Source organism: Falco rusticolus, chromosome 6 (genome assembly GCF_015220075.1).
Source record: "Falco rusticolus isolate bFalRus1 chromosome 6, bFalRus1.pri, whole genome shotgun sequence".
Taxonomy (NCBI): Eukaryota; Metazoa; Chordata; class Aves; order Falconiformes; family Falconidae; genus Falco; species Falco rusticolus.
Genome location: NC_051192.1, coordinates 67,729,326 through 67,752,190, shown reverse-complemented (window position 1 = coordinate 67,752,190; position 22,865 = coordinate 67,729,326). Strand labels below are relative to the sequence as shown.

Here is a 22,865-nt window from a genome sequence, read left to right as displayed (position 1 = left end):
TACACGGAAAGGTGGTGGTAAATTTGCTTCCTATATTGACACCTCAAGGTGCTCCACTTGATAGAAAGCAGGAATAAAGGCACTCAGCACTGCTCAGGTTATACAATGTGGCAGAGCTACATGCGAGAATTTTACAAGCAACCCATCTTGCCATTCTCTCCTCCACCGAGGCAACATCTGATGCCATGGCACCCTTCTGACACCCCCCTTGACGCTCCTGGCACCCACAAGCTGACCTGCGCCATAGCAGGGTGCTGCAGTGCGTATGGGGTACTCTGCATAACGAATCAAGGTTTCTGTTTACAGATTATTTCCACTGCAAAGTAAAATAAATATTTAAAAAATGCAGTTGCACAACTGCGCTTACAAAAAAAAATAATGGCGAAGTATGCAAAAAGCGATGTATGCATGCCAGCATATATAGTCACATGAAATGTGCTATTTGTTCAATTCCACAGAAAATATGTTATATACTGTTTTGGGGTTTTAACAGTTAGTTAGCCATCACTTTCATTTGAAAGTTAACAGATTTGACACAAAATTTAGTATGTGATGTTTTTATTTAACGTCCAAAGCGCTGCATCTTAACTGAAAAACCAGGCAAACCAGTCTTGGGAGCAGCAAAGGAATCCTGCCAGGCCCAGCCCCGCCAGCCCCAGGAACCCAGCCAGGCGCAGAATGGCCCAACAGCTGAAGCCAGATACAACAAATAAGCAAACAAACCAACCAACCCCACACCCACCCCCCCCCAAAAAAAAAATTCAAAAAAAACCCCAACCCCCCCAAAAATCAACAGCCTGGAAACGCAAGCGACGAGTGCGTGTGCTCAGCTTCGCCAGCAGCCTGCTGAGGCCAACAACGTACTCGACGCTTCTTAGGTTTCTGCACGCAGGACGCGGCACATGCCCAGCACCGGACAAGAGGCGGCATTAGCTGGGACACCAAGCGCTGCTCGCAGTAGGGGACCGCGTCTGCTTAACTGCGGGGAGAACCCGCCCGGCTCGGGGCGCCGGAGCCCCGGAGGCGGCAACGCCAGCGGCGCGGAAGGGGCCGGCCGGCCTCGCTCCGCCCTGCGCCCGCCCGGAGGCTGCCGCGGCGGGGTCCCCCCCGCCATGCCCGCCCGGGGGCTGCCGCGGCGGGGTCCCCCCCGCCATGCCCGCCCGGGGGCTGCCGCGGCGGGGTCCCCCCCGCCATGCCCGCCCCGGGGGCTGCCGCGGCGGGGTCCCCCCGCCATGCCCGCCCCGGGGGCTGCCGCGGCGGGGTCCCCCCCGCCATGCCCGCCCGGGGGCTCGCGGGACAGGCGGCCGGCCGCCCGGGTGGCCAACGATGAGACGGCGGCGGCGGGCGGGACGGAGCGGGCAACCGCCTCAGCGGGTAAAGCCCCGGCGGCAGCCGAGGAGGGCGGGAGCCCTTCGCCGCGGTTCCCCCGTTGAGGAGCCCACCTGCCCCCCGCGAGGATACTCACTCCTGCCCGGGCCGGGGCACCCCCGCTGCGCTGCGCTTCCACCACCCGCCGCCGCCGCACTGGGCCGTGCCGCGGCGCGCACCTGCCGCAGGTGAGGCGGGCGGGGCCGCGGCGGCTGCCAACCGCGCCTGCCTGCGGGCCGCCCCCGCCCCCACGAGTGGCCCCGGCCCGGCCCGGCCCGGCCCCGGAGCGCACACGCTTGTGCTTGGCAGAGTGCCACAGTTCGCCCCTTTTTTTTCCTCAAATCAGGCAAAAAACGTAGCCGGCTGTAACGGCCGGTGCCGTAAAGCGAGGCGCAGGCGGTGCGACAGCCGGGAAGGCCCCTTCCCTGGGTGGCTGCCCGGCCGTGAGCGAAGATGGCGGCGGGGGAGGCGAAGTCGGTGCTCTTCGTGTGCCTGGGTGAGCGGGGCGAGGGGAGAGGCGGGCCTGCTCCTGCCCTCCTCCCGCCGCGCTTCGGTCAGGGGCGCCGGGCGGGGGTGCAGGGAGCGTGGCGAGGCCAGGGCCTCCGCGGGGCAGCGGTGGGGCCCGGCGGGGCTGCGGGTAGGCCCAGCCCGGTGCGGCGGGCGGGCCGGAGCAGTGTGTGAGGAGGGAGGTAGAGAGCTGCATCCTTCTTCTTCCCGTTTGTCTTTGTGATCGGTCGGAGTAACCAGTGCGAATTAAGACGCGAAATCCAGTATTGGTAAACGCGAAAGTTACGGGTGGGGAAGAGCGGCACCTAAATGCGCATCAGCCGACGTGAGCTGTGAATGAAACCCAGCTGCTGAAGAGCGGCACTGCCTGGTGGTTGGGAACTGCTGTTGGGAACGGGCTGCTCGGTGCTTAGCTTGTGAGGCGGCAGGGAGGGAGCGGAGATCCCGCCCGCAACCGCCCCGACCCTGCGTGCCTGCAGCGGTACCGCCTGGACGCGGTTCGCAGCTGTGAGCACCCGACCCTCAGAAGGGAGAGAAACGGTGACAGGGATGGCTTACGGTAATGGAGCAGTTACTGTAGGTAGAGGGAAAACACGTTAGGACTTTAAGTAAGAAAAAGATCTTGTTGGAGGGTGGAGGTGATTTTGATCTATGTAATTATGGTCTTCATGAAAGGAGTAAAAAGAATTAAGACTTATTTTTGGAGGGTCACCCAAATGAAAAAGTAGGAAAAACTTAATTTTGTTTTCGAAAGATACTCGCTGTATTGTGTATCTCGTGTCATGAGAAGTCAGACAACAGAAGTGTAAATGGGATCAGAAAGGGTTTGGATGTTTTCCTGAAGTTTAAGACAATTGATTACGGATAAGCAAGATGATCTTCTCCACCTTCACAATGAACAAATTGCTAACCTGACTAGATGGATTACAGTGCCATGCCCCATTTTGTATATGGTTTCTCTACACATCTGCTTTTGCTCCTTTTTGGAGATAAGTTAGATGGCTTTTTGCTCTGATCTGGGCTTTAAACATCATCTGCTTCCTAGCCCTTGTAATCTTACCTATGTGCTGAGAGTTGATCCCTGTGAATCCTTGGCATTTTTCCAGGTTTGTTACAAAACCATTAGTAAATACAGGGGGTTTTTGCTGTTTGCTTTCCTGTTGTAATAGGAGAAATGCAGATTAATTGAATAGCAAAACAAGAGTATAGTTTTTTGAAATATGTTCAGATGTTTACCCTGGAGTAAAATTAGCCCCTAATAATAATTAATGGAAAACATTCGTTATTAAGGGATTATCAGTTGCTGTATGTTTGGGAGCCAGGGGCCTAGACAAACATTTTTGTATAAAAATACTAATTCATATGCATCCTTCTTTCCAAACACGGTGCTCTAAAGGCCGTAGTAATCGCCATCTCCATGTGCCAAAAGATGAGTCGGAAGGGAAGATGACCGGCTTGGCTGAATAGAGAGCTTTGGCTGGAACTCATTGGGAAAAGAGAGAATTTATGACCTTCAGAAGAAGTGGCAGGCAACTCTGGAGGACTGCAAGGATGTGAGGTTTTACAGGGAGAAAATTAGAAGGGCCAACTTAATCTGACTATTGCTGTAAAAGATGATAAATATGTTTCTATAAATATGTTAGCAACAGAAGGACTAAGGAGAATCTCCATCCTTTAGTGGATGTGGGGGGAAACAGTGACAAAGGATGAGAAAAAGCCTGAGGTACTTAATGTTTTCTTTACCTCAGTCTCTTAATAGTAAGACCAGTTGTTCTCCGGTTACTTAGCCCCCTAAGCTGTAAGCTGGGGTCAGGGAGCAGAATGAAGCCCCCATAATCCAAGTGGAAATGGTCAGCGACCTGCTACACTACTTAGACACACACAATTCTATGGGTCTGGATGGGATCCACCCAGGACTACTGAGGGAGCTGCCAGAACTGCTCACCAAGCCACTTCCAGTCATTTATCAGCAGTCTTGGCTATACTGGGGAGGTCCCAGAAGACTGGAGGTTAGCAAATGTGATGCTCATTTTGAAGAATTGCTGGAAGGAGGATCCAGGGCACTATGGGCCTGTTAGCCTGACCTCCATGACAGGGAGGGTTATGGAGCAGATCATCTTGAGTGCCATCATGTGGCATGTACAGGACAGTCGGGTGAAGAGGCCCAGCCAGCATGGGTTTATGAAAGGCAGGTCCTGCTTGACTGACCTGATCTTGTGTGGCAAGGTGACCCGCTTAGTGGATGAGGGAAGGGCTGTCGATGTTGTGTGCCTAGGCTTTGGTAAAGCCTTTGACACCATTTCCCACATCATTTTCCTGGAGAAACTGAATGCTTGTGGCTTGCATGGGTGTACCGATTGCTGGGTAGAAAACTGGCTGGATGGCTGAGCTGAAAGAGTGGTGGTGAATGGTGTAACATCCAGCTGGCGGCTCATCACAAGTGGTGTTCCCCAGGGCTCTCAGTATTGGGGTCAGTTCTGTCTTCATCATTGATTTGGACAAGGGAATTCAGTGCACCCTCAGTAAGTTTGCAGATGACGCCGAGTTGTGGGAGGAGTGCTTGAGGGTAGGAAGGCTCTGCTGAGGGATCTGGGCAGGCTGAATCATGGGCCAAGGCCAACTGTACAAGGGTCAACAAGGAGGAGTGCCAGGTCCTGCACATGGGTCACAACAACCCCGTGTAATGCTACTGGCTTGGGGAAGAATGGCTGGAAAGCTGTGCAGCAGGAAAGGACTTGGGGGTGCTGGTCATCAGCTGGGTGAACATGAGCCAGCAGTGTGCCCAGGTGGCCAAGAAGGCTAATAGCATCCTGGCTAGTGTCTGAAATAGTGTGGCCAGCAGGACTAGGGAAGTGATTGTCCCCCTGTACTTGGCACTGGTAATACTGGGTCTCGAGTACTGTGTTTGGGTTTGGGCCGCTCACTACAGGACATTGATGTGCTGGAATGTGCCCAGAGAAGGGCAGCAAAGCTGCTGAAGGGTCTGGAGCACAAGTCTGATGAGGAGTGGCTGAGGGAACTGGGGTTGTTTAGTCTGGAGAAAAGGAGGCTCAGGGGAGACCTTATCACTACAACTACCTGAAAGGAGGTGGTAGTGAGATGAGTGTCAGTCTCTTCTCCTAAGAAACAAGCGACAGGACATGAGTAAACAGCCTCAAGCTGTGCCAGGGGAGGTTTAGATTGGGTATTAGGAGAAATTTCTTGCTGAAAGGGTTATCGAGCGTTGGAATAGGCTACCCAGGGAAGTGGTTGCGTTAATGTTGTTAATTACCTTTTAAATTTCCTCTTCTGTCTTACTGGGTTATAAAAAAGATAACCATAATGGTATGTGGCATGTGACATAGAACCTAATTAACATGACAAGCACTTCTTTTTCCATACAAATATGTACTCTTTTCTGTTAGGCTTTGAAAGCAACTTGTTTCTTCTCCCTGCTTTAAGTTTGCCTAATTTTTATTTTTTTTTTGCTAGTCATGAAGAGTGATACTTTTGCTTTAATAGAATTTTTTTCCTTCCTGAATTTTATTAGAAATACCTATGGTTATTGCTAAAAAGAGTAGTAAACAGATTTCTTGAACTGCATTTATCTGTAGTACTCTGTGCTGGTTGTCGAAACACATTAATTCTGAAGTTTGGCACATTCAGTGAGAGCTGATCCCCAAAAGTACCAGCCTTCATGAAAAAGTACATCTTCTTTCTGCATTATTTTGAAAGAAATTTATTACTGAAGTATCTAGTGACTGTTTTCTTTGTAATAGGATAAGCAGGTATTCATTACACAGCAAAATACAATCTAGTTAATGTGCATAACTGTGTTAATGATAAGGGTTCCTCATCACTGAGAAATAAATAAACCCAGCAACATATGTAATTACAGTATATGAAAAGGCACTGGGAAAGGGTTTTTTTTTTCTTTTAAGGCAAAGAAATAATTAAAACTGGAGGTGAACCAAAATGCAGTTTGCTCTTTTTACACTTAATGTAGCTCATCTAATTAATGGTTGAGCTCCAGAATGAGCTTAATATGATGCTGAGTTACATAAGTCAGCCTTTTCCTCTCTGATGACTTGTTCCCTATAACATAACAAGCTGATAGGCATCTTAGACCAGGCACTGGCTTACAGATCTCCTTTGGAGGAACAGTTGTGAGATGGGTGAACAGTGAGCAAAATGGTTTTGGCTGGGTCCTCAGAAAACTGATGCTCATTGTGAACCACTGAGTAGGAGTATTGCCTTCAGAGATCTAGACTGCATTCTAAAATGGCAATTCATTTTGTGTGAGGATATTAGGTTGCAGTTACAGAGAGATTTGAGTTTCCTAGTTCACTTGTCACATTCCATTATATGTGTTTATATATTGTCAAATAAAAGATTTTGTGGGATAAAATGCTGTTTATAGCTGCAGAATGGGAAAGCAGTAGGTTGGATAAGACATTGAAGAAGTCATGGAAAACAGCTGCTATAATGAGGGTTCTTAGCAAGCTGACAGAAAGAAGTAATGCCATTTTTTGGATAAAGAAGACAGTGTTAGATAAATGTAAGGAAAATTCCTTTCTTCTGCACAGAATTGGGAAGATATTGGTAAGAATATAATACCTTACTTAATCTGTGTTTCAGAATGATGCAGAAGTACTAGAGGATTGAAAGCATGGTTGTAAAAGCAATCTTGGAATTGGAAAATACTTTTAAGATGTATAAAAAATGTTAACAATCTGATTATTGTGAGTAGGTGCTTATGTGTTGAAAACTTTTATTTTTGTTGGGGAACCTTTCGGTTGCTCTCAGAAAAGCGTAACGTTCCAGTAGTTGGTAACTCGATATAATTAACCTTGCTGCAAGGCAAGATTTTTAAAATGTGAACATTCAGCTAATTAGCTGATGATTTGACTACCATGAATCTTGGCAAGTCATATAGTTATTGACATTGATCACATCGACTAAGCCTTGATTGGCTAGGAACTTTGAAACCTAGTGCTCCTGTAGACATCCGTATTTAGATACCTTGAGCTAAAATTGAGTTCTGCTTAGATTTATGTATATATATATATGCACACACAAACACACCCTAATACTCAAGAGAGAAATCCCACTGTATATTGATAGTGGGGAGGATGTATGGAAGTTGGATGATTTCTTTTAGGTAGCTATATGCTTAAGTGTTTCAGATAAAGAGTGTAAGTATTCAGTGAAATTGATTGTGAATGGAAGAGCCAGGGAATCTGGAGTAAATTTAGAGCCTTGAATAGTTTCTTACAAAGCTAATTGAATGCTGAGTGTGACAAGATAGAATTAACTAAGAACTAGGACTTACAATGAAGTTCAGACAGAAATTTGCATACAGTATGGAATAGAATAGTAAGTTTTAAACACTTAAGATGACCTGATGATGGTGTAAATGATACTGGGAGGTTTTATTACAGTTACTCAGATGAACTGACCACGCATAGAAAGATAAGTAGAGTTAAAAGCAGATTTTTAAATGTGATAGGATGAAAGCTAGTGCAACATCTGTTACAAACAGCAGACAGAAAAACAAGGGAAGAAGAGGAAAACATGTTTGCATTTGGGGAAGTGCTGAATAAGGAACAATGAAGATACAAACCCGACTGAGAGAATAGAGGATTAGATCAATAGTACCTAAAGATGAGCTATAGACCTGAGCATGAAATGGATTCAAGTTGTCTTTCCTGTCAGTAGAAGCAACGCTTCCATTTCTGTATGGAGATGGGTCAAAATTAATGCAGAGACTGGAGTAAGAACTCAAAAAATTAAGCATTGGCTTGGAAGGCTGTCAGTGAAGTCCTTGTTCCTAGAAAAATGAGTGAGAAAGCATGACTGTAAAAGTGATCAACAAATGGTTGCAGTACTGATTCTGAGATTGAAATTTAAGTTTCTTATCCTTGAATCATCATGTTTGGAAATGTTTGTAGGATTTCTTTCAATGGACAGGCTCTGTCTGGGTACCAGTTTTCTGTGATTGAAAATGTCAGTACAACTTAGGGAGTTTGAAATTAGAAAAATGAAGGGAGAAGATGGAGATTCAGAGAACTTAAATACTGTTATCTTCTGTACAAAAAGAGTGTGATCAGATCAGTCACAGAAATACAACAAAGGAGAAAGGAACATCAGAGGATGATAGGCAGCAAAGATAAGGTATAGATAACATTTAAGGTAAATATGATTCAAGTCAAAGGAGGAAGGTAGTATCTCCATGACTCTCTTTCTGAGATTTCCCCCCTTCGTTCCACAAGTATGGCTGTCAATCCATAGCTTAGGAAATACTGTGCATCTGTGAGGAACTTCAGCAAAGCCTGGAAAGACAAATGTGGGATGTAAAACTGGATATGAAATAGATTGAAATTATAGTGGGAAAGGGATGTTGACTGGAAATAAGGGTTGAAGTTTGCATGTGTCGGTGAGAGAAGATGGGGCTTTGCATTAATGATGAGGTGAATGATAACAGTCACAAGGAGTGGCGTGGGTAAACGGATTTGGTTAGGATGCAGATAATACTGCAGAGAAAAGAGCTTCTGTTAAGTCATTTCTGGGATTCTGTCCATAGTCCCCAAGAATAGATTTGAATGGTGATTGCAGTTCCATAATAGTGTTAATACCTCCGGTAATATCTGGAATGTGTCATCATGGAAGACGTTAAATTTTAAGTCACAAACTAGGTTATGTGTGTGTTCCAAAAATAATATAACTTCACTTTCTAGTTATTGCTAGAAGTGGTAGTTAATATATTTTATCAGTCAGTGGTCATGGTGTCATGCATGATGATATTTGATATGATACTATCGAAGATGATATTCATGGCATTTAAGTCGTGAGCAGGTTACAGAAGAGTGAAAATTTGGAACAAGTCATTCAGCCTAGGTAAAGCAGAAGGTTAAATAGAAAAAGCCATGAAGGGTTTATTTTAAAAGTACCATTTGGAAATTGGGGGAGTGAGTTAGTAGGACCGCAGTATTAATTATTGTTTATTACTGAAATTTTGACTGTATTAATGAAACTTAGTGTTCATGCACAGTTGTGTGGGATCATTCATACAGAGGAAAAATACTGTACAGGAAGTGGATGGCCTCAATAGCTGGTGTAATGGAAACAGAAGACTTAAAGGTCACCTGTTTGAAGCAAAAGAGAAAGAGAGGGAATGGACAACTAGGAATAGGGGATTATGGTCACACATTTGATACTTATGAAGGATTTTAAATGTGATTATAGAAGGTACCTCAGGTTATTTTCAAAAGAGCTAAGTAAATGTTTCAGACCTTTTTTCTTTTGTAAAACAAATAGGTAAATTTTTTTTCCTGCAATGTGGTCTGTGGTTTTATTTGTTGGTATTAAAGAAACATAAATTCAGATCAGAACAAGTGCAGAGTTGGCCTAACTGTAGTGATTAGATAAGGGTCAGTGAACTTCATGAGGAGATGAGAGCTTGGTTTGGTTTAGTTTAGCACAGCTATGGTTGACAAGGATCTGTATCTGTTGAAGGAAAGGTTTTAAGATAGAGTGATGTTAACCATGATCAGATGAGCATAGACTTCCAAGAATAAATATTAAGTGGGAATTGGAAGGATTCAGACTACCACAGGAAATGAATATCTGGAATAACGTTTTTAAATAGATGATGCTTTTTAAAGAGAGCTTGATGTGTTTGTAAGAAGTGATGCTGTATATGCCTGCAGTATCGAAGGATCAGGCTTATTGATCATGAAGATTCTTTTCTGTCTTATGCTGTATGTTACCATGCTCCCTCTGTTTCCTAATAAAATTATATTGTTTAATTCTTAACTTACTCAATTGAAGAAGTAAAGTTTTTAATTTATTACCATATTCTTTTATAATTAGTAAGTACTAACCTGTTTTCTCTCTTTCTTTATAAATAAACGCAGCTTTTTCCTGCTTTGTTTTTCTTCCAAGACTGATTTAGTTTCTTTGCTTGAAATAAGCTAGTTCAAACGAAGGAAATAGTATGCTTTTTCCTTGAAGACGATCCGCTGCCATCAGAATTCACTTAATGTTTCAGCAAAATCAGTTTCTCAGCCATTTCCTTTTGACCATGAAGTGATTCGATACTCTCTAAAACTTTCACAGCAAATTTGTATTACTTCAGTGGTTCGCTTCCCGCTTGGTTTTTTTGTATAGTTGGCATGCCTGACAACAAGTTACTAAATGCCTGGGTAATAGTAGCTTCTTTCTCTTCAGCAGTGAAGTATCTACCTTGATATTTTGTTTGAAAATATAGGCATGAAAATGAGGCCAGGTGCCTGATGGGAAAATTTCTTTTGGCTGCTGGAAATTAAGCTTTGTTCATGGGCGTTTCATTTTTTTACTGTTTGAGATTTGGAAAGAATTTAATCAGTAGTAGAAGAATGATTTATTTAAAAGTATAGAAATTAGTGTTGCCACTTGTGATATTTTATACTTACCTGCTCAGAAGTCAGAGATGAGCAAAGTCATATATTCTCTTTGGTGGGAAGCGAAGATTTGTTTGCATGATGTATTGTGCATCTGGGTGACATATCATATATTATGAATACCTATCTAGTTACTCAGAATTTCTGAAGGATGAAAAGGTAGAGTTAAAGTAATAGCGGAATAGACTTTTTATTGTTATTGAGACATTTCATCCTTTTTCAAAAAATACGTATTTTTTTCATAAATGTTTGAGAGGTCTGTCTTAGATGGTTAACTTAGTTACAGCTTCACAGTGGAGCAAAAATGCTGTAGATCCATAATTTGTACTTTTTATTGGAGCACTGTTTAATTGTTGAAATAGGTTCTTATTGAAATTAAGGTCAGATCAAGTGGCTAGTGCAAGTGGAGGCCATTGGAAGTGAAGGTTGATTACATATTTATATAATTAAGTACCTTAGCTGTTTGTTGGCTGATGGACAGCACTTCAGTTTTGCTGTCAGTTACGTTTTATTGCTAACTCTACATATTTTGGACAAAAAAAAAATCCTGGAAGATTTATTTTCCTGAGGTGTTTTTAGAGCTTGTGTAATTGATTTATTTTTTAGGGGTTTGGAATTTGTATGTGGAAGCTGCTCTTGATGAGGGTTCAGTTTGACCTGTAGTAACTTCATTTCAGCGATCAGGAGCATTTCTGCTACAGGTTGTTCAGCCATTTCACTACGTTGGTTCCACAGTGGTGGTGGCTGTGTTTTGGAATTGTCCAAAAGTTTTTGTTAACAGGTAGGTAGTAATGTAAGTACTTCGGGCAAATACTCGTGGTTCTTTGGTAAAGCATTAGTTGAAATTTGTCAGTGTATAGGAAGATTTGAAGATAATTTGCTGCTGTTTAAATTCAGTAATTTTGTCTGGTCCTCTGTGCCCGTGAATTCTTTGTGGAAGGAGAAAAGAGCAATGTGCTTACACAATATTCCTTCTGTTTATTTTAATAAGTTATATCTTTCCATATAATGATAGGCATTTCAAGAGACTGATGGATAATATAATAGAATGGTTTGGATGGGAAGAGACCTTCCAAGATCATCTAGTCCAGCCCCGCTGCTATGAGCAGGGATACTTTCCACTAGGTCAGGTTGCTCAAAGCCCTATCCAGCTTGACCTCAAACAGTTCCAATGGTGGGGCATCCACAGCTTCTCAGGGCAACCTGTTCCAGTGTTTCACCACCCTGATGGTAAAAAAAATTCCTTTCTTATGTCCGATATAAATCTACCTTCTTTCAGTTTAAAATTGTTGCCCCTTGTCCTGTCATTACAGCCCCCTTTATATATAGAAAGGCTGCAATAAGATCTCTCCAGTCCTTATCTTCTCCAGGCTGTACAGCCCCATTTCTCACTCAGAGGTGCTCCAGCCCTCTCACCATTTTTGTGGCTTTCCTCTGGACTTGCTCCAAGAGGTCCCTGTGTTCTTGTGCTGGGGACTCCAGAGCTGGATGCAGTACTCCAGGTGGGTCTCACCAGAGGGGAGTAGAGGGGTAGAATCACCTCCCTTGACCCGCTGGCCATGCATCTTTTGATGCAGCCCAGGATACAGTTGGCTTTCTGGACTTCAAGTGCACATTGCTGGCTCATATCCAATTTTTCACCCGCCAGTATCACCTAGTTCTCTGCAGGGCTTCTCTCAGTCCCTCTGTCCTGCAGTCTGTATTGATACTGGAGATTGCTCCAACCCAGGTGCAGAACTGGGTTTCCACCCTTGCAGAATGTTTTGGGTTATAATAACATAAACAATTGGCATTCAACCTAAGTAAATAAAAATCTTTGATCTGTGCTGACAAATCCACAAAATTAATTTTTTTGTTGTTGTTTTTCATTGTCTGAAATTGCTCTCAAATCTCTTGTTTCTGTAGGAAATATTTGTCGCTCTCCAATAGCTGAAGCAGTTTTTAGAAAACTTGTAACTGATGAAAAAGTTGAAAATAAGGTAAGTTATTTATATCTGTTCCTGCCTAAGAAATAACTGTCTCCTAGCCAGTTAGTAGAAATGTAAGCAATGAGAAAGAAAATATAAAAATACAAATTTGTTTTTCTGTAGTGGAGGATAGACAGTGCAGCGACATCTGCCTATGAAATAGGAAGCCCTCCAGACTATCGAGGACAGACTTGCATGAAGAAGCATGGCATTACCATGAATCATATTGCCAGGCAGGTACTGTACTTTAATTTTCTTTAAATATGTGTGTGTATTTGTTTTGTTGTTACAGTGGATGACAGACAGTGCTGCTGTTTCAGACTGGAACGTGGGGCGCTCCCCAGATGCAAGGGCTTTAAGCTGTCTAAGAAATCATGGCATTGAGACAGCACATAAAGCACGGCAGGTAGAAGAGAGTATATTTTCTTTCTTATTCATACCCATGCTTTGTCTAGTCCTAACCATTACAGTCACAGAAGTTATTTGACTAATGCATGGTTAAGCATCAAATAATAATACAGTTTTTCAGAATACTCCAAAGTGGTCTAACTTTTCTAGTTGAGGTTAGAGTTTCTTAAGCTTCACTGGAATTATAACCAGGAAGCGTTGGAGCAGTTTCTGCATTATAGGAAAATCCTGCATTCAAATGTTTAGTATTTTGGGTATTTTTCTGAAACATTTTTGTAATACTTCTTAAAAATGGATGTACTCTAGTAATCTGTGATGCTTCTTTCAGGAAGGGATTATATTTTTATTTAGCAGGACCAAAAAAGTAGAATACTTGTTCACCCATCACAAAAAGCTTCTGCTATCGCATGAAGATATTTTAAAAACATTTAGTGTGTTGAATTAGTATGAAGGCACTCAAACCCAAGATTAGTAGCATGCTTGGTGGTAACTTCAGAGGAAAATGAACTCTTGAAGCATTTTTAATTCAAAGCCAGGTTTGTCACTTAGTGAAATCCTCTAAATTCTACCAAAACTCCTCTCAGTTTTTTCATTAACAAAAGAACCTGTATTTCCATGCTGCATTTTAGAGAGACTGGAAATAAATGCATCTGCATCTAAATCATTCAGACACTCGACTAAATGCACATAACTTCCTTCAGTTAACTATTCTCTGGATATAAGATAGTCCTTTAGGGCTTGACCTTTACTTAGCTTGCATTTATGCCACTAGTTCTTATACTGACAAAGAGATCAGGTAGTCTTGTTATTGTCTTACATTTCTGTTCCCTTCAGAATTTTGCTAGAACTTACTGAGGTCATGTTTACTTTCTTCACTTTCAAAGACTACATGTTTAGGTTTTTAAGTTTTTAAAATAAATTCCCTCAGTTAGTCAGTTGCCCTCTGCTGAATTCTCCTGATGCTAATCTCCATTATATAAGACAAACAGGATTGAGCACAACATTGTTTCAGATTTTCAATGTTTTAGTATTAGAATCATTATTAGAAGCCTGTTGTGTTCTTTTCCTGTTGCAAGTTCTGGATTTAGTATATACCAATGCTTACAAACAGCATTATTTATCATTATACAAGCTAAATGGCATTGAAACTATTTAGTCAGTGTTTCAGTCACAGAAGTGTAACATATTTGTGTTCGTAAAAGATGAGCCTTGGAAACTTGAGAACTGTTCTTGGGTATTACTAGAGTGGTTTATGAGCAGTTAAACTAGAGCGAAACATCCCAAACAAACTGATTTTCTGCCTTGAAACAAATCCATATATCCTGCTTTGGCAGAGGGGGAATGAAAACACTGTAATGAAGACATTTGCTTATACGTTCTGACAAATGAAGGGAATTTTAAAGCACGAGAGCCTAAAATGTTACATATACAGGGAGAGGAAATTAACAAGAATGAGACAATAAAAGGAAAGATTAACAGGATGAAAATTTGTCTAAAGCATCCCAGTACAAGCAGTTTCTTCTATATATTTTATACATATATATTTTATATAAAGAAAAATTTCAAATCCCTGAACTGCAGGAAGCTGTTCATTTTGCACTGATGTTATCTATGTAACTCAAATATTTTCTTTCAGCTTTTGTCAAATGGTCTCTGCTGATTAAACTGTGGACCTGATATGGTCTTGTAGTACTTCTGGAAAGAGAGGGACTCAGCAGTGTTGGACAGGACTTTTTACAGTGGTCAGGTTATTACAAGTGGAAGTGCATTTGTTTCATTATTGGAAACAAACTCAACAGTAGAATTTTGTGGGTGACTTGTTTTAGAACAGATTAAGAAAGATTTAATACAGAAGCTCTAGAAATAGGAGGGATTTATCTTCTGTTGCCTTCGAAATACTGTCATAAGATGAGTAACTCATGCAATTACCCTCTTCACTCCTGTGGAAAACAGTTACCTACCCAGTGAAAGGCACTTTCTTTCATGTAATTTTGTGTGTAATTAACAATAATAATGCATTGAGTAATTTTTATTCAAAACTGACATAAATGCTACAAGAATAATTTATGTAACGGAGAATGTTAAATTGGTTACATCCTACCATTGTATACAGTGATCATTTAGGTGAATTTTAAGTGAACAGTGAAGTATAAAAATAAATGCATATATTTATATATAAAATAAAAATTTGTTAACATTTTAGTTGATGGTAGGTTTTTGTATATTTATGCACCCATTGAAAATCTCTAAGCTCTTAAGTCTTTGTGCACAAACCAGATAGATACTAACCAGTTTCACTTTTGTTCACGCTGAGCCCGAAATTGATTTTTGTATGACTCATACCGTGCACTTGCCTTAAATATGAAATTGAGATTAGAGGAAGTTTGTATTAAATGTGTCCTGTTGTAAAACAGTGTTTGAGGACTACTGCTTCTCTTTGGTTTTTAGACAAAGAAAAGCAGATTTCCCTTCTGTAAACAGAGGGAAATGTTTAACAAATAAATTGGAATGATGATGTGTTTCTACATTGATAGTCTTTAGTAATGGTTATATGCATTTTTTTAGTGTTAAGTTATTGTTGTTTGTGTAGTGCCATCCAAAGTGAACTACTTGAGCTCCTTCACTACCATTCTCAAAATGTACATAAATTTTTATGTCTGCAATTTATTCCCCCAAAATACTAATTTTCGTAGTTTTGAGGAGTATCTTTGGTTCAGTGGGGTTTGTTCAATTAAGCTTTTTGTGGCTGATATGACTGTAGGGCTTAAGAGCAAAAGCTAACCAGTAATATTTTTTTTAGGGATGCATTTGCCACTGTGTTACTGCTGCTTCGTAAGATACTAACTTCAAAGTATACTGAGAGTGTGGGAAGGATGGGAGGTGTGTTTTCTCTTTTCACTGTTTTTTATTTTATTCTTACATATCTGTACTGCGGAGAAATCTATGCCCAGGTATTTTCATAGGGGCCAGTGTTCAGCTGTGTAGAGCAATCAGAAGTTTGTAGAGGTATTGCTTAGAGTTGCCAGGAAAACAGAACTATTTCCACTGCAAAAATATTTTCATAGGTCAAAGGCACTGCACGAATACAGCAAATATTTTTATAGTGCAAATAAACAAGTCTGCATTAGTTTCCACCATTAACCATTTCTTTTCCAATGCTCCCCTCCCACACCTCACCCCTTCGATCCTCCTTGTATGGAATATTTCATTTACGGCTTTAATCTAGTGATAATTTCTGTATGCCTTTTCTAACTTCCTGTTATGGGAGCTTAATCAGTATCTATTTGCTGTTTGCACATAAAATAAGTGGGTGTTTTGCCATCTAAACCTTTTTTTTAATATATAGATTATTTTTACATGTTGAAACTGACTTATGGGATAATGTGTTTTGCCTTTTTGTTTGTTCACTTGCTTACTCGCTTCTCTAGCCCATCCTTCTCAGACGCCTGCCAGAGAAACCTGTACTGAGCAGACTCCAAGTTTCTTGGTTATGGTGCTACACATAGGACTATATGTGAAATGCAGTCTTAATGTGAACTCATTATAGATTTTATTATCCTCATTATGGACACTTTTTCAGATATACTAGTATATTGTGGCCGTGGTCTGGGAAGATTTTACCCTAAGCTAAGGCTTAAATGTAAACTAGGATAGAATTATACTTGTAAAAATCTGCAGCCATCCTTATTCCAATGCAGATAACATTAGTACATAAGTTAGTGGTTTATCTGCAATGTATGCCTACCTGACTCTGAATTCAGATCTCTGAATTTAGTTAATATTCATGTTTAGGAGTCAGTAAGCTACAGGAAAGAAAAAGAACAGATGGTATGGTGATAGGAAGATGTACAATAGATGACAGATTTTTTCACATCATACAATAAATTCTGTGAACTTATATGGCCTAAAATACTGTGAATGCATTATTTTTTTTTTTAAGAGATTGTAACTCATACATCATACTTCAGCTTTGAATTTCACTTGGTATCTTTTTCTGTGTAGTGACAAATTTCCAGATTGGAAGAATTGCAACTGATTGCAGGTTACCTATATTTTTGTTTTCCTATGAAGAAAATAATTTGTCTGTATTTTTATTGCATGATTTCCACATCTGGCAATGAGCTTTAGTTTTAGTAATTATAAAGCATTAGAAATACCACTTGTAACAATGTTCTAAGTTGACGCATAAGGTGTTTTTTAATAAAAAAGTATAGCTGACTTTTTTTTTTCTGGAAAGCTTGCAGAAATGGATAAATAATCATGGCAGAGTATATTTAAAGTGCCTTAAGTTATTGTAAAAGTTGATGAAGGTACACAGTTTTATTCTTTCCACCTGTGTCTCAGTAAGTAAAAAATGCAAAATCTGAAAATACTTCTTTTCCTGTTTTTATAAATCAAACACAGTTTGTAGGCTAAAGCACGTATTTTTATTTCTAGATTACTAAAGACGATTTCCAGACCTTTGATTATATACTTTGTATGGATGAGAGCAATCTAAGGTAATGTATGAAGAAACTGAACAAATTCCTATGGATTACTTGTAGTGATGTGTCATGAGTCACCTTGAAGACAAATGTCTTAGCTTGTCTTGGAGTGGGTTTTGTTGTTTTGGGTTTTTTTAATATGTCTGTATATATGAGATTCTAATAGATGTATTCTTTACTTCTGACAAGTTTAATGAGCTAGAACTCAATGGTTTATTTACATGATACATGCCACTCGGGGATTAAGGACGTGGAAATTTAGTATACTTTGCGCAGCAGATGCCTGTATAGTTAAGAATGAGGACATACTGTTTTCATCAGAGATCTGTTTTCCTAATTGCATAGGATCTAAAAGACACTGTGGAAACTTGGAAGGGATTAAATATGGTGTGGGTTTTTTTTCCTTTTTTAATAGAAATAGTGAGCTCTGAAATAAGTAAAGTTGCTGGCTGGAGGAAATACTGTTCGTTGCTGTTAGCCATGATCTAATTAAGTGCTTCTTTTGATGCTTTAGAAGGATTTGGTGAAGTAGCTGCCTAGTGTGAGAATTTAGATATCATTAGAAAAATTCTACCTAATTACATACATATTTACAATTGGGATTAAGCAGCTGAGCTTTAATAAACTACAGGTGTCATAATTCTTGTAAGGACTATTACTTGTAGAGTTATTTTTAAAAAACAGACAAAAAACCACCACTACCAACAACAAAACACAACCCAAATAAAACCCTATGAGTAACATAATTTTTATTATAGAATTTAAAAATTTTAGAAGCATCACCACTTAACTGAAGTAAGTATCATTTTGTTGAACTTTCTAGAATGTGTTGAATGACCTCTCTTACACAGCATGTATGAATGAAGGCTATATAACACTTGGCTTGATTGCAGTGTGTGAGGCAAAGACATGGCTAGTTTTACTTCTATTTTCACTTGATTTCTTAAACAGAAATTTCTGTATTAACAGTTTATATGATATAAACTGGAGAGCAGAAGAAATGCCACAACTGTAATAGGGATAGTACTACCGCTACACTTAAGTTCCACCTTAAACTTGCACCCAGTTCAACTATTTTCCCTGGCTAGTTCCCTCATAGCCCTAGGAGGACAAGCTGATTCCAGGTGTTGATGGGGTGCCTGTCGTATCAGAAAAGGAGGATTTGGGGCATTGCGTTACCCTAGTACCAGAGCCACCTGGCCCTCTCCTGTACATTCAGTGGTATGCCAAAAGCCTTGAAGGAAATAGTTACGCATTTCTTTAACAATGAAAGGGTGGAGAATTTATTGAAAATCTGTAAATTCAAGCAATAACTTCGTAGCTGATAGAGGAGTCCTGGTTTTTCTTAAAGGAAAAATGGTATTGTGGTCTCACTGCTGAAGTTAATTTTTTAATCAGACAATAATTGGAATTTAATTTCTTAAAACTGATTATGCTTGTGACTAAGTATTTACAGAGTTTTCTTTGCCTTTTTTAATGCTGGGTAAGTAAAATGATGATTTGGTATACAGATGTGTAATACTGAAAAAGAATTTAATAAGTTCTGTCCAGCATTGTGAAAATCACAGTACTGAGCTGCTTTTAATCTGAAGATGATGAGAGGTACATTTTAACTGCGTTTGGGATAATGGATGGCCATTTGTAAGTAGATGGAGAAAATACCATCTCACAACTAGTATGTTTTATCAACGGGAGGCAATGTACAAGAAAGAGGATATGACAACTGGTGGAATGTTACAGTATGTCAAAGAAGGTCTTGCTCACCGATTTACCGTTTTCTGTTAACTGAATGCAGTATGACTTCACGTGAGTTAGAGGTATTACTGAGAGAAATTTCAACATAACAAATTAAAACACTGGTTTTGAACAGATGGCAGAAGCTTTCTTGTGCTTCTAGATAATTTCTGTTATTTTTGTTCAATACAAGCTACACGTGGATATTGAAAGTACTAATGATTGATTTGAGGAAGAAGTTGATGAACTTACTGTTACAGAATTCTGTTAAGTCATAGGTCAAGTACCTGACTGCTTGTTATGTATGCTCTGAATTAAGTTTATGTACATGTCCTACATACTTAATTAAAAATAAAAAACAACACACAAGAAACAAATGAAAACAAGGAGCAGCATAGACCATTCACAGAACGGATTGAGTCCAGAGGCACATTATTTTCCTGTCTTCTCTAGAAAGAATCATGAGCATCTCATGCTGATGCCACAAAAGATCTGAAGAAAAATTAATGGGAAAACGTTATTTTCTCTTTTTCAGAGATCTGAAAAGGAAAAGCAACCAAGTTAAAGACTGCAAGGCCAAAATTGAATTACTTGGAACTTATGATCCACAGAAACAACTTATCATTGAAGATCCGTACTATGTATGTATAAGAAATTCTTTGGGTGGCTTGATTAAAAATTGTGTATGTATAGTATATAATCTTTCCAGATCCCATAGTTGACATGTGACATATAATCTGATGTTATACAAAGCCAAGTGTAAACATGTTTTTTAAAACAACTTAATATAAATTATTGGGATAGGAAAGGAAAACATGTCTTTATGCTTATAACAATTATTTGACTTTAAATTATGCATTCCACCTATATGTTCAATATTGGGTGAAGCCCTAGTTGGTCAGCCTCCTTGTGAAGAGGAGAGATGTAATCAGGAAAGATGGAGACAAAGGCATGGACAGAAATGGTTAAAGTTGAACAATACCAGCCAAGAGCAATCAGTTAGATTAAGATTATTCAGTTTAAGAAAGGTAAGTGGATGAAGATGCAGTAGGATTCTATAAAATCTTGGTATCATGGGGAAAATGTGAATAAGGAATTGCTGTTCATTATCCAAGAAGTAGAGAATATCAAATGGCATTAGTAGGAACCATGTTCAAAACAAGAGTTCTAGTTGGTTTTTTTGTCCACACCGTGCTTCATTAAACCATGAGATGCAACATGACAGGTTACTGTGAATGTAAAAGAAAAAAAGAAAAGGCTTATAAGGGCTCAAAGAGTGAATGGAAGAAAAGTGTGAAGGAAAGTTCACCCGGGACTGTTGAGTACAAAGTCACAGTGTTTGTCTGTGGAAATTCCTAGCTGCAGGTAGTTCAAATTAGGGAGAAATACGCAAAAGCTATCCCCAAGTATTTATGCTTTTCTTACTGTTCCCTAACGTGTTACTGCCCATTACTGACAGTGGGAAACTAGTTTGTAAAATTTTTTTGTTTGAGCCAGTATTGCTATTCTTACTTTCTCTTTCCTCTGTTCTTTTCTAGGGGAATGAAAAGGACTTTGAAACTGTTTACGAGCAGTGTGTTAGATGCTGTAAAGCATTTTTGGAGAAGTCTCATTAATGTTTCATCATCTTATTTCTAAAAGAAAATACTAGCTTCTCCTGAAATATGTAAGGTTTATTTCATTGATGTATTTAAATTGTAAAATTATGCCTCAGTGTTCAAAAAATTTTCAGTTTAATTTTATATTTTAGGTGTCATCTAATTAAAAATATAGAAGAGTTTTAATTGAATTAGGTGATCAACCATTTTGTCACACATCAACATAGTAATAAAAGTATATAATTCAGAATAAATTTATCTGTAAACACTTCCAGTGTTTTCTCACAAGCACTGCAAAAGTAATGTCTTGTTTCTTTAAACTGAGGTCTTTTCATTGTGCCCTTAATGAGTTAATTTAAATGAACTTTCAGTGGGAGTCTCTGAGTTAATAGTTCATGTATGATAACTTAGGTGTGTCATGCTAGTATCATGAGACAGCCTTTGGATTGAAGCTGTTTGATATTAAGCCTGCTAGACTGAAAGAACTGCCTGCCCCCAGACGGACATTGCTGTTAGCACTATTTCAATGCTTAAGCAAGCAAAACCTCTCTGTGTGTCATCGGGATTGTGTGGAAATGTTTTTTTTTTTAATTAGTTTAAATGCTCATTTATTCAAAGAAGAAATATTTTTTGTTCTAGTACATTTTTACACTAATTGAGATGAACTTAGTTCAGAAATAGTGATTGCTCTTAATAGGCCTTTTCTGGCTAGTCTTCCTTTGGTCCTGTAGTCAATCTAACATAGCATTTATTTGAGGACAAAACAGGTCACTGTCAAAGCCTGAACATGAAACATACATTTTGTATCTCATAGTAGTAAAATACTCAAATCCATGCAGTATAATCAATGAGAAATTTGCTATAATCCCAGTCCCTATGTGGGTGTCAGACAATATTTTCAAATCTACTCAGGAGAATGGATAGCCTGTCAAAAGTGTTTTCTGACACTGTAGTTCAACCTGAAGACAGTCCACTGGTAGTGTAATACAAAGTTAACAGGCAGCCGGGAAGTAGAAAGCTCTGCTCTTGGACAAATATTGAATACTTTGTAAAAGTCCACACCCGTTTGTCTGAACACCACCTTTCATTTCTGCCTTAGAAACATAAATGTACCAAGGTCAGTAACGTAACTGATACCATAATAATCTTCCTATTTTGAATAATACCAGCATTGGTATGAACTAGCATTACCATATGATCTGTAAAACTTGCTTTCCTATTTACTTAGCCTTGGTTTTGCTCCTGTCTGCCTTCCAAACTAGTAGAGTAGCCTCTGTATTTGTCACGGGCTCTCCTTTCTGGGAGAGGGATGCATTTCAATAGAGGGCCTTGTTACTCCTGGGGAGGGAGGAATCCTGGTGTCACTTTGTGTGTGCTGCAGCCTGCACAATGGGGATGAAGTTCCCTGTGGGACTCTTGCTGTAGAACAGCTGTGTTTGTGTTAGTGAGGTTTGTTTTGTGCTAAAATTTCAATCAGACATAAAACTTAAGAACCTGCTTATAAAAAGGCAATTGATAGATGAAACAAATATCTTTGTGCATTATTGCATTACCAGTAGTTTTGACTTTTAAAGAACAAGCTAGAAACTTGCAAGTTAACAGCTGATTCACTTCAGGGACAAAGAGTAATAATATTTTAGGTCAGATCAAGCACTGACTCAGGAGTCTTTATGAATGATTTGACAAAATAAGTAAGGGAAAATGATGGGCAGTTAGGTTCAAACCACCTTAAATGTGGTTTTATGCACTAACCTCAGAAAGGAACTATTTAGGTGTAATTTAATGTTATTCTCTGCCAGAATGACCATTTAAAATATTCCAGTGAAAGCAGAGTAACTCAGAAAATTAAGAACATGGTGGTTTGTGCTTTCCCATTCGTGGCTGACTAAGAACTGAACCTATAGTTTCTTACATGTTAAAGTTAAGATTTAAAGGTCTTTCATCTTTGAGCTGTTGGGTTAACAGGAAGGACATGAAAGGGTATGGTTGTTTACCTTCACTAGGCTTAGGAATCTTCCTGTAAAGTGATACTAAGTCAAAACTATTTGTGTTAAATTCAGTGCAGATTTTAAGTTTCAGCCTTGAGGTGTTTTTCAGCAAGTAATCTATTGGCTAAATAATTCACTAGCTCCACTAGGAAGAAAAAGCCAATTGATTGATTTTTATCCTTAGTGGGTTTCTTTTGGAGGAGGGGAAGGAGAGCACCATGGTATTTTAGAAGCATTTGTAGAATACAAGAATACAGAACAAGAATTGTCTTCGGGAAGGACAGTTGCATAGTACCATTATTTGGGTTCTAAGAGAAACAGTGAACGTAGGATTAATGTACAAATCATGTATCGTATCGATGACTACGCTCTTGCAGATTTAAAATGCCAC

The 22,865-nt window shown here is 39.7% G+C and overlaps 2 protein-coding genes across 6 annotated transcripts in view; one reads left to right on the top strand and one right to left on the bottom strand.

Moving 5' to 3' along the window:
- The window catches only part of SH3YL1 (SH3 and SYLF domain containing 1), a 50,265-nt gene extending 48,649 nt beyond the window's left edge, over nucleotides 1-1,616 (bottom strand). Inside the window, exon 1 of one of the 2 annotated variants that reach the window (XM_037393062.1) lies at nucleotides 1,466-1,616. In XM_037393062.1, the coding sequence (XP_037248959.1) occupies nucleotide 1,466 (1 nt within the window). In that variant the 5' untranslated portion in view covers nucleotides 1,467-1,616. The remainder of the gene's footprint in view (nucleotides 1-1,465) is intronic. The other variant, XM_037393061.1, reaches the window with a different exon arrangement.
- Nucleotides 1,218-22,850, top strand: ACP1 (acid phosphatase 1). Of its 4 annotated transcripts, none has more exons than XM_037393064.1 (6): nucleotides 1,218-1,374; nucleotides 12,201-12,274; nucleotides 12,555-12,668; nucleotides 17,108-17,169; nucleotides 19,424-19,529; nucleotides 20,427-22,850. In XM_037393064.1, exons 1-6 carry the CDS (start codon nucleotides 1,233-1,235, stop codon nucleotides 20,502-20,504), a joined length of 576 nt encoding a protein of 191 aa, XP_037248961.1. In that variant the 5' UTR covers nucleotides 1,218-1,232; the 3' UTR covers nucleotides 20,505-22,850. The 4 variants fall into 4 exon arrangements, with proteins under 4 accessions (XP_037248961.1, XP_037248960.1, XP_037248963.1 ...); XM_037393063.1 differs by lacking the exon at nucleotides 12,555-12,668 and adding an exon at nucleotides 12,386-12,499; XM_037393066.1 differs by lacking the exon at nucleotides 1,218-1,374 and adding an exon at nucleotides 1,751-1,864.
- Nucleotides 22,851-22,865: the final 15 nt, after the last annotated feature.

Bases quoted from the DNA above. Each gene is read 5' to 3' on its own strand.
- ACP1 (XM_037393064.1), top strand. From the start codon at position 1,233: ATGCCCGCCCCGGGGGCTGCCGCGGCGGGGTCCCCCCCGCCATGCCCG. The intron at 12,275-12,554 runs GTAAGTTATTTA...TTGTTGTTACAG, and splicing joins ATGAAAAAGTTGAAAATAAG to TGGATGACAGACAGTGCTGC. The intron at 19,530-20,426 runs GTATGTATAAGA...GTTCTTTTCTAG, and splicing joins TCATTGAAGATCCGTACTAT to GGGAATGAAAAGGACTTTGA.